Below are 16,100 nucleotides of genomic sequence, written 5' to 3'. Positions count from 1 at the left end.
GAATTCCATGCTAGGATGTTTCCAGAGATTAAGGCCGTTGGGTGAATAAAAACGATGCTTTGTATCGAAAATGGAAATTTCAGTTTCTATGTCAAAATGTTTTTTTTTTTTTTGAACGAATCTGGAATGACGGAACTACCTTTTGTCATTCCGTCAATTCTTGTTTTTAGCGGTTTTTTTTTCTTCACTTTGTTGTTAAAAAAAAAAAAACCATTAATACACCAAACGCTTTATTCCGTTTTTTTTCGTTCCCATAGAACAAAAAAACTCCAAAAACATTTTTCTGAAATATTACCAAATGCAGCCTAAGACACATGCCACAAATTAAAACTAGGTTAATTGGAGATCTTCACGCTAGGAGACACCCAAATCAGAAGATTATAGAAAGACTTAAGTTCCAAATGTCTCATCGTGTTCCTTTGACAAATCTGTTGACTAATTGATCTTTTTCCTTTTGTTTTCTTCAACCTCCAAGAATCTTTCCTTTGCCTATTACTGTCGTTTGTGGCCTCGCATGGCTCAGCGCCTACTATTGACTCAATGCATCAGTGTAAACTTGCAGTTAATTCTATAAAATAATTTTTCATTTTACACACACAACGCATGTGATATTCATTGTTCATTGAAGAAAAATGATGGGATATTTCAATTTAACAAATCTAGAGTTCTATATCAATGTCAAGTTGGGTCTGGAGACTTTTATTTAAATTTTCCAAGTGAGTGGAAGACGTGGATAATTATTTTCCAATGAGGAGTATGAAGACTAAATAAAAGTCTATATCATTGTTCATAAAATTTTCCAATGAAATTTTATGAACAATGACATCATACTCATTAAAATAAAAGTCTTCATACTCCTTGGAAATTTTTATGTCAAGTTGTTCTACTATCACATTAATGCATATATATTCCCTGACTCATTATAAGATCTAAGATATCTTCTTTTTTTATTTTTTTTTATTTTTTATAGTTAGGAAAGTGATATATTAAGAAGAATGAATGAAATACAAGGAACCCAAAAGAGCATAAACACACAGAAAAAAAAAAAATCGATACCCTACTCCACCTTCAGCATTGCCATCAGCAGAGAAGAAAAAAAAAATAATAATAATTATCACTACCTTCTAATCATGGCACAAGTTATTCTGAAATGTGAACATTGCAATGTTAGAGATACAATGTCTTGTATTTCGTCAGATGTACTTCAGTGATGTGCATCTACGTAGGTTTTCTGTAAATTAATAGTAATAGTACATTCTCTGTAATTTGAGAGAGACGTGAGGATGAAAGTCTGTAACTTTATTCTCCATTGATAGTGAAGTAAATCTTATCTTTTTCTTCGCTAAAGATTCAAAAATTTTCATTAAGAAGGGGAAACAATACAAAAACAGCGATAGAGATTTTTAAACCCCCACCTTCGGCATGGCCATCAGCAGGGGGGAAAAATTCAATGACATTAATCTAAATCTATGTCTAGATAATGCATCCAAAGCAATTTCAGAATGTATTTGCGCAGGAAAAGACGCCGGGTAGCTTGAAGTCTTTGATTTAGCTGCCTCTCTGGCTAGAAAATCCGCCATAACGTTAGCTTCCCAAAAGTAGTGAGTGCCTTTCCAAGGGATAGACTCAAGGAAAGAAATACACGAGATCTAGTCCTAATAAATATACCATGGAATGGATCGTGCCTGAGCTGCCAGAACAACTACTGCAGAGTCAGATTCAATCCACAGGGAGAGCGCTTTTTTGTCCTTCGCCGTCAAAATGCCCTCAATAAGAGCTCTACATTCTGTAATATAATTTGTCCAAAGACCCAGGAATTTTTTAAATAACCCAATGATACCTCCGTTGTGATCTCTGAGGACTCCTCCCGCTCTGAATTTTCCAGGATTTCCTAGAGAGTAGCCATCGACGTTCAACTTGAACCAGCCTCGAGAATGAGTGCACCAAGTCACCTCTAGCATATGAGGGTGATTCTTTGGGGATACCTTAATTCCAAGGCGATAGCAGCAGAGGAGATCGCTGGCAGTGTTTATGATGCCCTGAATTTGGAAGGGAGAATGATGAGTACCATCATGGTATCTTTTGTTTCTTTCCCTCCAAATATTGTCCAAAATCACCACAAGCCCTATGGTCCAAGGATCTTTTACCAACTTGGTTCTTTTCCTAATCCACCACAGGGTTAATTGATGAAGATCAACAGGGCTAGGCCAGGTTATACCAAAACAGTCCAAAATTTTTTTCCAGATGTCCACAAAGAAAAGCAGGATAAGAAGATGTGGTTGAATGTTTCAACTTCTAATCCATAGAGACAACACTTAGAGGCCAAGGAAATGCCTTTAAGGGTAATAATATCATCTGTGGGGATTTTTCTATGCATCAATCGCCACCCAAAAATGGATTGACGTGGTTGAAGAGATTTGTTCCAAACTAGAAATAGCCAAGGAACCTTGAGATTCCTCTTTCTTATTTCATTCCAAGCAGAGAAGGAAGAAAAAACACCTGAGGAAGTCCCACTCCAGAAATATCGATCTAAAGTAAATCTTATCTCTCAATAAACGGAAATGATATTATCAAACCACATAAATCCTTATATTATATAATTATTTATAAATAATTTTCATTCCTTTCTACATCGTAGATTTTCGTTTTTTACAAATGATTTGGTGGCTCTTACTATCAATTTGCCGTGCTATCGTGGGGACCTAGATTTCTTTCCTAAGTATAACAAAGCAGAAGTTGGTCGCTCACATTCAACTCGAGGAAAAACAACTTAAATTACTATCAATGGAGTTTCAAATTGTCTCAACGTGTTCCTCAGGCAAATTCCTTTCCTTTTGTTTTCCCTCCCTCCTGGCTTCGCATGGCTCAATGTGTACTATTGACTTCATCCATCACTGTAAACTTACATGTTAATTCTACAGAACAAATATTGCATTTTTTTTTTTTTTTTGCTAGAAATCAAAATTGTATTAAAATGGAGAATAAAAAAGATATAAAGGTACAACAAGAAAAAACCGAAGCTAAAGAAAGGACCCCACCTTCGGCATTGCCATCAGCAGGGTCCTCCAAAGCTATCTACAGAATCTAAATCTTGGTTTGGAGAAAGAATCCCATCTAATCTCCTCAATAATATGAGTAGAAAATTCCTCCATGGTTCCAGATAATCCTGTTTTTGCAGCTGATTTTGCAAGGTAATCCGCAATTGGATTGGCTTCCCTGTAGCAATGAGAAATCTTCCAGGAAATAGAATTGAGGTAGTGCTGTAGAGAGAGCCACTCTTGCAGGGCAAACCAAGGGAGAGACTTGCCTTGAACATCGATGACTACTGCCACAGAGTCAGATTCAATCCACAGGTTTGTAATCCTTTGACCCATTGCATGGCGGATACCATGAAGAAAACTCATGAATTCTGCATAGTAGTTCGTACTGATGCCAAAGAAATGCTTGAAGGAGAATATAACTTTCCCATTGGAATCACGAATGACGCCCCCACCTCCTGCTCGACCAGGGTTCCCCATAGAACTACCATCAATGTTTATCTTTGACCAGGTGAGTGGAGGCTTGCACCAAATGACTTCAAGAATGGAGGGAGGGTCGCCTGGAACTGCATGCAACCCTAGTTTCCTACAGCAAAGAAGATCAGCAGTAGTCCGAATGACCCCTTTTAAGTTGAGATTAGACTCCTTAAGTGTTCTCAATATTTTCATGAATAGCAGAGAGGCATCCCTACTCTTACCACCATGCCATCGATGATTCCTTTCTTGCCAAATAGTGTCGGTCACTATAATCAAACCAGCCGCCCAAGGGTCCTTTACCAACAAAATTATTCGCTTTCGTTTCCACCAGGATATCAAATCAGCAATGGAGGATTGATCCTTCCAAAGCAAACCAAAACAGCTCAAGAAATTTTCCCAAAGGATCCGAGAAACACTACAATTTAAGAAGAGATGGGGCAGAGTCTCAGCGTGAAAACCGCACATGATGCATTTGGAGGCTAAAGAGATGCCTTTTTTCCTAATGATATTGTTTGAGATTTAAAATGTAACCGCAAGCGTACGGATCAGTGTAGCTACGGGTCGAACACAGGGAGAGCAGCCACTTTATTTTTTATTTCTTTTAATAATGCGAAAGTGAACTGATTAATGGTTGTGATCTAAGTCTAATTACCGTCCTAAAAATAACGTCCTAACCATTCGTCATCTAAGAATTTAAAGACGCAAGCCACACAATTAAAATNAGGATATCAAATCAGCAATGGAGGATTGATCCTTCCAAAGAAAACCAAAACAGCTCAAGAAATTTTCCCAAAGGACCCGAGAAACACTACAATTTAAGAAGAGATGGGGCAGAGTCTCAGCATGAAGACCGCACATGATGCATTTGGAGGCTAAAGAGATGCCTTTTTTCCTAATGATATCATCAGTAGGAAGCTTCTGGTGACACAGACGCCAGCCAAAAGTTGACTGACGAGGAGAGAGGCCTTTCATCTAGACCAGCTCATGCCAAGGAACCTTGGGATTTCGGCGGCGAATATCATTCCAGGCAGAGAAAGTACTGAATTGACCAGAGGTAGAGAGGGTCCAAATACATTTATCTTTTATGTTACCTCTAGGGATATTGATAGTTGAAGCAGCTAGAAAAAAATCTTGAAGAAGAGAAGATGAAACCATGGGGAAGTTCCACTCATTATTGTCAATAAAGGCCGCAACTGTGATGGAGGAAGATGCAAACAACTCATCTCTCAAACCTGCTTTTTGTTGAAAAGATTCAGAGTCAACCCATCTATCTTTCCAGCAGTTTATAGAAACCCCATTACCTACCACCCATCGCTCTTTGCTAGAGACAAGAGACCACATTCTTCGAAGGCCTGGCCAAATGGTGGAAGATTTATACCCTTTCTTAAGCTCCCCATTTTTCTTCAAAAATCGAGCATTAATAATGCTGGACAGGGCTGATGAAGAGTGTCTTATATTCCATACCTGCTTACAGAGAAGAGCTTTATTGACATCCCTTAGACGCCTAATTCCAAGCCCTCCTTCTTGTTTAGGCTTGCAGATTGAGTCCCAACTAACTGTAACTCCTTTGGCTGTTTCAGGATCGCCACTCCAAATGAAATTCCGCATCCATCTCTCCATGATGTTCAGTAAAGAGCTAGGCCACCAGTATACAGAGAAGTTGTGGGACGGCATACCAGAAATAACAGATCGAACCAGCTCCACCCTACCAGCCATGGAGAGGAGCTTTCCTTTCCAACCAGCCATCCTTCCTTTAATTTTATCCATCACCGGGAGGAGAGGTTCACGAGTGACTCTACCCTTGAAGATTTCCACTCCCAGATATTTTGTAGGGAACTTGCAGATGGAGATTCCAAGGGTATCAGAGATGAGTTGCTTTCTATCTAGAGACATCTTCCCCAGAAAAAGTTTACTTTTGTTGAGATTGATTTGTTGACCAGAAAACTGCTGATACTTTGTAAGGAAGTCATGGAAATGTCTGACATATTTGATGGAGCCATTTAAAAAGAAGAAAATATCGTCTGCAAAGAGGAGAAAACCTGGCATTTGGACACCACGAGGACCCTTGATGGCTTGTAGTTTCTTGTCTTGAAGCATAAGGCGGATTCCCCTACACAGGACCTCCTCGGCAAGGATAAATAAAAGAGGGGAGATGGGGTCACCCTGACGCAGGCCTCGCTCAACACCAAAGAATCCAACCGGACCTCCATTGAGCAACACTGAAATTCTGGATGTACGAAGAATTTGGTGCAACCAACCAATCCAATTATCAGGGAAGCCAAACTTTTTCAAGACCTTGAAAAGAAAGCTCCAAGATACAGTGTCAAAGGCTTTCTGGATATCAATTTTTATCCCCATACCTCCACCTCTTGAACACTCAAACATGAGATTAGCTAACTCTGAAGCGAGGCTGATATTAGTCTGAATAACCTTGCCCTTCTGAAAAGCGCCTTGCTCTTCTGAAATGAGTTTAGGGAGGAGAGAAGAGAGTCTTGTAGCCATAACCTTGGACAAAATTTTACAGAAAAAATTTTGCATGCAAATCGGCCTAAACTTGTCCAGAGAAGTCGCACCTTCCATTTTCGGGATGAGAACCAAGAAGCTATTATTGATACCTTTAGGAAGGGTTCCAGAGCTGAAAAAATTCTTCACAGCACGGCAAACATCAAAACCAATTAGCTCCCAACAATGTCTGAAGAAAGCACCAGAGTAACCGTCTGGGCCTGGAGAACTATCAGGGTCCAGGTCCCAAATTGCATTCTTGATCTCTTGATCATTTGGGATGGCTTCCAATCCTCTAACGTCAAGCTCGTCAAGGATATGGGGAATGCAGTCCAATAGCGATCCATGGTCAAGGGTGGGGCTGGCTTTATAGATAGCCTTATAGTACTCCTCAACATGAACAGCCAAATCATCCATGCTTGATGTAATAGTACCATCAGTTTTTTGAAGAGAGCGAATCGAGTTCTTCACCCTTCTGATTTTCGCAGATAAGTGGAAAAATCTAGAGTTTCGGTCTCCTTGAGAGAGCCATCTATTTCTTGCTTTTTCTGCCCATAGCTTTTCATGGTCAAGGAGAGCTTTCAAGTATCTGGATTTAGCATCAGCTTCCAAATTAAAAAGATGGTCATCAATACCATAGGAATCTATCTGAGATTGAATTTGCTGAAGATCATCTTTTGCAGCTTTTAATTCCGCATCTAGGTTTGGGAACACTGATCTTGCCCAGCTTCTGAGAATAGGCTTGAGGCGATTCAGCTTAAGAGCAAGAGAAAAAATAGGATAGCCATCCACAGGTTCACTCCAGGATTTATTAACCACATCCATAAATTCCTCATGGTCCATCCAAAATCGTTGGATGCGAAAGGGGCAATTTGCAGGTTTCATCATTGAATCCGAGGTAATGCACAGGGGGGAATGGTCAGAAGAAAACCGCTGCATCACCTCCTGGGTACAGTCATGAAAGTGGTTTATCCATTCGTCATTACAAAAAGACCTGTCCAGAATTGCCAAAACATTCCCACGCTTCCTGTTATTCGTCCAAGTAAATTTATGCCCTTGAGAAGGAACTGAAATCAGGTTGCAAGCATCCACAGCCGCATTGAACTCAGACGCAGACCCAAGATTAAAGGCGCCCGGACCCTTTTTTTCGTACGAAAAAAGGGAGGCATTGAAGTCACCTGTAACTAGCCAAGGAGAGGAGCCAATTGGAGTCGCTGCAAGAGCCATCCATAGCTCTCTTCTAGAAGCTCGGAAACAACTCGCATGTACAAAAGTTATGTAAATAGAATTATTTCTCCAATTTATACACAGTGAAATAAACTGGTCAGACATGGAAATAATAGTTGGTTTGGTGAGAGACCTCTTCCAAATGACCCATAGGTTTGGGTTTTTATCAGTGCGAATATTATGAATAAAGCATGCATCATATCCCAGTTTATTAAAAAATAAAGAAGGGAAAGCAGCTACCTCCACCATTGGTTCAGCCAGACAAACCACATCAGGGTGCTTGTCTAGGAGAATATTGCTGAGAGTTGCACGACCATCAGCCTTCTTTATCCCTCTGATATTCCAGAAGAGAGCACGCATCATAAACATTTGGAAGAGGCAATACGGTCAGACTTTCTAGTCTGCTCCACAGTGAACAATTGTTTTCCTTTTTTTCTTGAAACTGTTTCCATGCCGTGGCATTGTTCCTTCTGGAGGGCAGCGGCATCTATGGCGCCAACTTCCGGGTAGTGGAGGGTGAGATGACCATTGTCCATAGCACTTGAAGTAATGGAATTTATCACATGATCACTGTGGACAGAGAGTTGACAAGAGCCAGTAATCAGAACTGGATTAGCCGCACAACCTGGAGAAACCAGAACGCCATGTTCTGGAATTGAGGAAGTCTCAGTGGTTTGGTTCACCATATTGGGTTTGTTTGACCCGTGTAACGGGACCGAATCATCTCTGTTGCATGGGTCATCCAATCGATCTGCAATTGGATTATTCCTCAAATTGGCTGAGGAAAATCCTTCTAAAATAGGTAACTCAATAGCTAAAATCTCCTCTTGCGTATCCAAGTTTCCATACAAAGCTGGATCACAATTATGGGAGGTGGTTGGCAATTTTGAATTTGAATTCTTTCCTATTGAGGGCTCGCCACTATTCCTGCCGGAAACCTCCACACCAGCCGCCCCCAAAGACGACTTCTCCACCCAAACAGCCCCAACAACACCACAAGCATCATCCTTGTCTTTGCGTGCGGCATCGGCGATGCGTTTCTCTTTGCAGTTTTGGATGGTATGACCAAGTTTTTTACAAAAACCACACTTTCCCAAAGCGTCTTCATATATGATTTTTTGTTTGAACCAAAAAAGATCACCTGTTCCAGGTTGTCGCCGTTCAACCTGGATTTCTTCCAACCGCTGCACTGAAGTATCCATCTCCACGAGGACACGAGCAAAGTTCCCTATGGATGCATTTCGTGTTCTTTTATCAATGTCCAGGGGACGCCCCACGGCTTTTGCCATGGAAAGGAGGATCCGCTCGTGCCAATATTCGAAGGGGAGCCCAGGAAATCGAATCCAGACAAGCTTAGAAATTGGAGAGTTATCATGGATATTAAAATCCGGCTTCCACCGCTGGAAGCGAATAAACTGCCGTCCGATCTTGATAGGACTTTGTTTCCAGATGTTTGTCATGTCTTTCTCAGCCTCAAATTGGAATAAAGTGTAGCCTAATCCCATAGGTTTTATAAAAACCTTCTCTTTAAGTTTCCAAGAATTCACAGCTTCCTTCCGAACTTCATCCAAAGAAATAAACCGAAAATTTATTCTGGCCACCAAAGCAAAGCGATATCGGAGAAGACGTTCCTCATAGGCATCTTGGGGAATCACGATTTTAGTGAGATTTCCGGCATGAATAGGGTCAGGTAGGTCGGCAACATCAGGGAGAACGCCTCCAACCGCCTTAGAGAATGATTTCTTAGGGAGGGAAGAAAAGCCAGTATTGCAAACATCCACAATAGGCACAGCAGGTGCAGGCGTGCAACCTGTTCCAAAGGATAGGCGGGGCTGCAGGAAATCCGTAATGAGCCTCTGCTTTGCGCGATCAGGCGGGCGGCCTCCGGCCAGAATCCCAATCTCCTCCACCGTAGAGTTTCTCTCTCCACTTACCATAGTTTTCCTCAATCCACAGTTCGGCTGGTTTAAAAAAGGGTGAATGGAGATACTGTCCGATCTCCCCCTCTCGAAATCAAAACGAAACTGAGAGATCTCCCTTACCCTTCGGACGCCGTGAGAACTTCAGATCTGCTCGGATCTGCTCGGATCTGCTCAGATCTGCACTTCTTCTTCTTCTTCTTCTTCTTCTTCTTCTTCTTCTTCTTCTTCTTCTTCTTCTTCTTCTTCTTCTTCTCTTCTTCTCTTCTTCTTCCTTGCTGCTGGAACAACCGAACCTGCAACTTACCTTTCTCTCCTCTCTCAAAGCATTGCTCAACCCCTCTAATTTCTCTTTGATCGGCTCACCGTTCCTGTTACTAAAGACAGCAAATACTTTCCTGAAAAAACGGCAGAGTTGGTTACCGTTCTTCAAGCAAATAACCAAATCACAAGATCGATCTTCCAAATCTGCAGCCCCAGATGATGGAATGCAAACTCGATCGTCCAAATCTGCTGTCGCACTTCAAGTGTCTCCTTCGATGAGTTGCAGAGGCTTCAAGATCTACAATCAAGTTGCAGAACTGTAGTGGAGCATTTCGAGCTTCAGAAGGGTTCGTCCGGATCTGCTCGGATCTGCTCAGATCTGCACTCAAACCTCTCTCTCTCTCAGATTAACCAAATCACAAGATCGATCTTCCAAATCTGCAGCCCCAGATGATGGAATACAAACTCGATCGTCCAAATCTGCTGTCGCCCTTCAAGTGTGTCCTTCGACGAGTTGCTCCACTTTATGTGATCTTTCTGTATTCAGATTTATTCAGTTCAAATTTGGTGTAAATGAAATAATCTGCTACATCAAATAAAGTTAAGGACACTCTCCCAATGTTAAGTTTGGTATAGTCAACCCCTTATTTAGATACCAAGATTCAATTAAGTCCATTACATAACTCGAAACCTTATAAATGCATGATTAAAAACTCTAATTATGAAGTAACTTCGAAATATTTCTTAGTTGATCAATAGTTACTGAAACACTTGCAACAACACAAAAAAAAAAAAAAAAAAAAAAGGCCTTATCCTAAACAGTAATAAAGAAAACATAATTAGATATTTAGATGTGGTCCACTACATGGATTGTAGTCCTCCAATCCACTCTATTCGTGGTCAAGACTTAATCTTCTTCTTCTTCTTTTTTATTTTATTTTATTTTTATTTTTATGTAAAAGATAAGACTTAATCTTTGCATGTCTTTTCCCACTTCACTTATGATCATTTTTTGCCTAGCTCTTTTAGATGCTTTTATCTAAATCAGATCACTCTTCCATAAAGGTGCCTTCATAGGTCTCTATTGAACGTTGCCATATCACCTCGAACAACTTTCTCAGAGCTTATCATGGATCAAGCTAACTCTAAAATCAGGTACAATATGTTAATTCTTTATTTTATCTTTCCTAGTTTTCCTGTACATCCATCTTAACATTCTCATCTCTGCTACACATAGCTTATATATATATATATATATACTAGTAAGAAATACACGTGCAAATGCACGTGGGAACAAAAATGAGTAATATTAATTCAAAGTTTCATTTGTTCTCTTATGTTGAGAGAGAGAGAGAGAGAGAGAGAGTCGTGAAAATGCTTGTGATAACATAAATGAGTAATTTAAAATCAAAGTTTCATTTGTTTCTCTTACGTTATGTGTGTGTGTGTGTGTGAGAGAGAGAGAGAGAGAGAGATTTTCCATTTAAATTTTTAGAGATAAATCAAGAATGCAACAACTTAAATTTATAGAAATAAAAGAGAGATTATTTGAAATAGAGTATCTAAATCTCCTACATTTGTAACATAAGTTTAAAATTTTAAATAATTTGAAGAAGCCCATGAATATTTGCTGCAACAAATAATAATTGTTTTGGGCTAAAGATCAAATGGTTTTGCTTAATCTTTCTCTATTTTAATTTTTTTTCCTTTTTTGTCTTCATCGTCCTCAACATCTATGATGCTTCTTTTTTGCGCATTTCGTTCTTTCATAGTATCGATAACAATGCTTCTTGATTTTCGACTTCCTTCATTTTTTGAATCCATTTTGAAGTAGAAATAATAGTTCTTTGATAGGCACACATCCAATTTTTGTTTGTACTGCAACACATGAAAACAAATTTGTTATTATTAGTATATATTAATATAATAATTTTTTTTAATATAATTATAAAAATCAAACTAACATTCAATATTTATACCTTTTCTGATGATCTTGCATATTCAATTGCTGAACATCCTATAAGTGTTTCAAGTTCCTCAAAGATTGTCACAGTTATTATTTCAGTTGAGTCTTTGATCTTGAATTTTCCGAAGTACCTATCAATGAGTAAAATTTATTAGTTTTCTATATTATTAAATAAAATATGATATATATTAATGAAATTGAGTAGAATACTTACTTCTGTGTATATTCTGTATCATCATTTTGACATTTGTCACATGTTGCATGATCTCCCTTTAATTGTACCTTTTTTTTGCATGTTTTGCATGCATTGTACCATAGCTTTTCATTCTCCAGATTTACAATATTTCCTTCAAAATAATAATATTGATTCTGCAAATATGTAGATGTTAGATGATATAAAGAAAATATATTGGAATCATATGACTTCGATATAAATAAATAAATTAAATTGATGTAATTTTTTTCTTACCAGGATTGTTTTATATTCTTTGTCCATTAAATCTTTCATTTCAATCCGTTCAACTTTCTTGTATTTATCTTCGTTAGAAGCTTTGAGAAGTATTTTCTTCGATCCATTTTTTGATGTGAACCTGCACAATAAATTTTAATATTGTTATATTTATTGAAAATAAATAAATCAATGTATAATAATTTGAATAAATTTATTATATACCATTTTTTTAATTCATCCGCTTCTGTGATCATTGGATTTATATCAATTGTTGTAAATGATGTTGTACCAAGTGAGCCACCTGCACATTTTAAAGTTGTTTAGTTTATTAAAATAAATATATAATGTTTATTAATATATATACATTACCTTGGTAGTCTATCTGTTTAATTGATGAAAAAGCAATCACAGGATTTTCTCCTATAATATCCATCAATTTGCTTCCTTCATTTATTGCATAATTGTCCCATAACGTGAGCATTACTGGAGCAGATCTATTAATAATATAAATTTAGTGTTATGATTAGTAAAAATAAAAATAAAAATAATGATATAAATTATATTTATAAATGTCAGAAACTTACTCTTTGTCGATTATTTTAATTTCTCTCTTATTCGTTTTCATGCCTTTCGTTGTTGTTATGGAGAACACATTTTGTACCTCTACAAGAATTCCAATAATATTTGGACAAAACAATTAAAAGAGTGAGGTTAGTATCTTATTAATTTGAATAATTATAAGTGATTAGTGCATTATTGTGTAAAAACCAAAATATCATTTTTCTTTATAAAGAATGAAATATAACTTCTTACCTAATAATTTATTACTCTTATCAATGTCCCATTTCAATTCATTGATCTTGATGAATTGATATCTTGACTTTTCTACATTTAAGTAGACATCAGCTTCTTCAATTTTTGTATTGTTGTTTAGAGTCAATTCATGTCTTTATTTACATTTGTGAACTTTGGATTGACTCTTTTGATAGTTGCATCAGATATGAAATAAGTCATTCCTATAACCAATGTGTCAACTAATTGATCAACAATATCATTGAACATCATTGCTTGAATTTTTGTTCCCTGCAAAATACAAATGATTTAAGATGTTGAAAAATATAAATTAAAAAATGAATAATATTAAAAAAATATTTCAACGTACCTCCTCATCCATTAAAGTAATTTTTTGTAGCTTTCCAGATCCGTTCGAATTATTGTAAGTAATGATTCCAGTTTTTGTAAGTACGAACGCCTTTATTTTCCAATTCTTGTCATTTGCCTTTAATTGATTAACATTGGTTAATATTGTCATATTTCCTGTAAAAAAGTATGTATTATATTATTGCAATGTATTAGGAAAAACAATCTAATTTTAATCAAAATAAAGAAAAGTTGACTATAGGAAATCATCTTTTAAATAAAAGTAAAATAAATCATTAACATCCAAATACACTAATCTAATACAATCATCCAAATACACACGTGTATATGCAAGTCATATATTTTTCAAGCCTAAGGTTGGGATTATTTCAAGCTCATATATTTTTTTCCTGAACACAGAGTATGGCTGCAGCTCTCTCGATAGTGTAGATAGAAACCTTGGGCTTGAAAAATACAATCATCGAAATACACGTGTGTATATGCAGCCAATCTAACTCGAGACCATAGGTCCACAGCCCAAGGCCCAACCTTCGACAGATAGACATGAGGTTTTGGAAAGGGGACCTAGTTCCTATTCAATGTGATTTCACTGTTTATTACTAATAAAAATTCACTATTTTCTATTATGATTAACTAATAAAAGAAATTGGTTTCGAAGGTGGTTATAATATGATATGCCGGTGATTTCTGATTTTGAAGGTGGTGGTAATACAGGTTCAGCACCTCATGTGGTGAAAGTGGAGGTCCGAGTGGTAGCAGGTTATGACTACTTTGTGTTGTACTTATAATCCGTACACAACTTGTACATAAAAAAATTCAAAAATAAAAAATAAAATCATGGATCAACTAAGCCCTCTCGGGGGCTTGCTTAAGAATAAGAAAGAGGAATCTCATGTAAATACCAGGGAAAAGAAGGCGACTATCAGGATTCCAATATCCCATCCAAATAGAAAGTTCGAAAATTGGACTTTTGAGATTGGATGCAATTACAATCATGACTGGCATGTCAGAAGAAACTTCAATCCCGTTCTACAAGAATTTTTATGAAAGCGTTTCATTTGCTTCTCTTCCATGGAAGTTTCATTTTCCCAGAATGTATCCTAAATTAAGAATATAAAGTTCTTCATTACTACTCTAATATATGGCGCTTTTGTTACTACGCACTTTCTCTTGGTTGAAGTCCAAGACATGCCACAGAATATTCACTGCATTGATTAACTGAACGCTCAGTGAACCAATCAAACGTTAAAAATAGATACATGTATAACTCTGTTATATGCCATTGTAGTCATCTATAAGCCATTGTAGTCTTCAAAGACTACAAAATCCTGCACTGTATATCACATCCCTAAACCAGCTTGTATACGAGATGACTGTGCCAAAAACCCAGTCCAGAGTTATATCTAGGCCAAGACCAGTTTGCCATGGGCTTGAAATTGCATCCCCTTGAATCCACATGCCAAGCTAAAACAGCACGTGGCAAGGAACAGAACCTCTATCAGTAGCACAGGGTCCTACCATCGTAGTTTACAATTACCAACACATGATTCTGGTAAAGTATTAGATAGAACAGATTTTTCCTCTAAACAATACCCATTTTAATCATGTAATAAAAGATAATCTATACTGCAATCTGGGGGTCCATATAAAAAGCCCACATGGCTACTGTGCCGTAGAACTGTACCCCTTAGTTCCTGAAATAATGAAGGGCCATATTTTATAGTCAATTTAATGGGTCTTGATAGTGAGTTCTAAGGTACATAGCCAGTTATCGGCTCATCCTTCCGCTAAGCGACTATCCAATTAAGAGAAGAAAACACGAGAATTGATGGAAAGTTAAACAAAAAAGAGAAAAAAATGGAGTAGTCATCATAAAGTGAGCAAAACAAATTTGGATTACCAGAAGGTAGTAGCCGATACTTGAAAGATGTAGCTAATTAAAGAGTAACACTTAGCTCCTGACCTGCAAACAGTAATATAATATTCCCAACTATTTTTCGTTAAGTTGCTGATCTTATCCTCCCCTTCTTGTGGGTTCTCAGCATTAACATAGTTAAATCTTTTAGGAAGAAGATATAGACCAGTTGTTTCCATGATTCCAGGAAATCCAGGAGTCTCAAATGGCGGGAGGTCTAACTAATTTAGTGGTAGATGCATCATGGTATAGAAATTTTACCTTAAAACATAGATAAGAGTTTAAGCAAAGTAAAACAGTCAAGGTGATCACAGAACTTACAGGATCGTTTGTACCTCTTGTCTTGAGTCCCTTCGTTTGTGAACCTTGTTTTTTTCTTTTTTTTTCTTCAACTAAATAAACAAAAAGAAAGAGTGATGAAGATTGTGAAACGGTTTAATTATAATATAGGGTAGAGACATCTCTCTCTCTCTCTCTCTCTCTCTCTCTATATATATATATATATAACTATGGTTCTTATTTGTAGTAAGTTATAGTTTACTATTAGTTCGTTTGGGAATATTTTTATTTATTTATTTATTTATTTTTATAATTGAGATAGATTGGAATCTTACCGACAAAAACCACATAAAAGGAAAGAAGAAGGGAAAAAAAACTATAGTGAAGAAGGTAAGGTATTAAAATAAATAAGAAGGATAAAATAGTATAAAAAATATTAACCACTAAGCATGAGTACATCTTGTTTCCTATTTTGTATAAATCTTATTTCCTATTATTATGGATGGAGGAAGGATTGGGGGATTTGATTTCCACAAGCTGCAATTTGAAATCTATATTTAGTGTTATAGATTTTTTTATTTTTTTTGTTTTATTTTATTGGGAAGAAAAAGTGAAAGATAGATGAAGGGAAAGTGCGATTTGAATTCTATATTAGGTGGTACTTCTGTTATTAAATAAATTAAAAAAAGGAGAGATTAAGGAGTGGGACGTGAGAGATTTAGAAGAATAAAAAAGCTATATTGTTAAAATATTAGTTTCTAAATATTAGAGAGAGAGAGAGAGAGAGAGAGATGGGGAAGGCGTGTGAGTTAATAAAGAAATTATATATTTTTTATTTTTTTTTAGGTAAAGAAAAAATATTGGTTTGGTATTATCGAAGGTTTGGCTGGTTTTTTTTTTT

General features: G+C 37.0%; 2 protein-coding genes across 2 annotated transcripts; both read right to left on the bottom strand.

Annotated features, from left to right (window-relative positions):
* Positions 1-1,655: 1,655 nt before the first annotated feature.
* On the bottom strand, positions 1,656-7,244 carry LOC122082041. Its single transcript, XM_042649543.1, has 4 exons — positions 5,286-7,244; positions 4,512-5,129; positions 3,308-3,875; positions 1,656-1,786 (listed from the first exon to the last, which is right to left on the bottom strand). Exons 1-4 carry the CDS (start codon positions 7,242-7,244, stop codon positions 1,656-1,658), a joined length of 3,276 nt encoding a protein of 1,091 aa, XP_042505477.1.
* A 3,860-nt stretch (positions 7,245-11,104) lies between these two features.
* LOC122082040 (replication protein A 70 kDa DNA-binding subunit B-like) lies at positions 11,105-12,462 on the bottom strand. Its single transcript, XM_042649542.1, has 7 exons — positions 12,429-12,462; positions 12,214-12,338; positions 12,067-12,145; positions 11,863-11,983; positions 11,608-11,762; positions 11,407-11,524; positions 11,105-11,305 (listed from the first exon to the last, which is right to left on the bottom strand). Exons 2-7 carry the CDS (start codon positions 12,323-12,325, stop codon positions 11,105-11,107), a joined length of 786 nt encoding a protein of 261 aa, XP_042505476.1. The 5' UTR covers positions 12,326-12,338; positions 12,429-12,462.
* Positions 12,463-16,100: the final 3,638 nt, after the last annotated feature.

The sequence above is a fragment of the Macadamia integrifolia genome, chromosome 6 (assembly GCF_013358625.1).
Source record: "Macadamia integrifolia cultivar HAES 741 chromosome 6, SCU_Mint_v3, whole genome shotgun sequence".
Taxonomy (NCBI): domain Eukaryota; kingdom Viridiplantae; phylum Streptophyta; class Magnoliopsida; order Proteales; family Proteaceae; genus Macadamia; species Macadamia integrifolia.
This window is presented reverse-complemented; position numbering and strand designations above follow the sequence as displayed.

What these genes read in the sequence shown, in the direction of transcription:
- LOC122082041 (XM_042649543.1), bottom strand. Translation starts at nt 7,244, where the DNA reads ATGGCTCTTGCAGCGACTCCAATTGGCTCCTCTCCTTGGCTAGTTACA. An exon ending in TTCGCCGCCGAAATCCCAAG is followed by an intron (nt 3,876 to 4,511) that starts GTTCCTTGGCAT and finishes TTGCTTTGGAAG; the next exon opens with GATCAATCCTCCATTGCTGA. An exon ending in AGTAGTCATCGATGTTCAAG is followed by an intron (nt 1,787 to 3,307) that starts GCAAGTCTCTCC and finishes ATTATATTACAG; the next exon opens with AATGTAGAGCTCTTATTGAG.
- LOC122082040 (XM_042649542.1), bottom strand. Translation starts at nt 12,325, where the DNA reads ATGCTCACGTTATGGGACAATTATGCAATAAATGAAGGAAGCAAATTG. An exon ending in TAAACAGATAGACTACCAAG is followed by an intron (nt 12,146 to 12,213) that starts GTAATGTATATA and finishes TAAAATGTGCAG; the next exon opens with GTGGCTCACTTGGTACAACA. An exon ending in ATGCAAGATCATCAGAAAAG is followed by an intron (nt 11,306 to 11,406) that starts GTATAAATATTG and finishes CATGTGTTGCAG; the next exon opens with TACAAACAAAAATTGGATGT.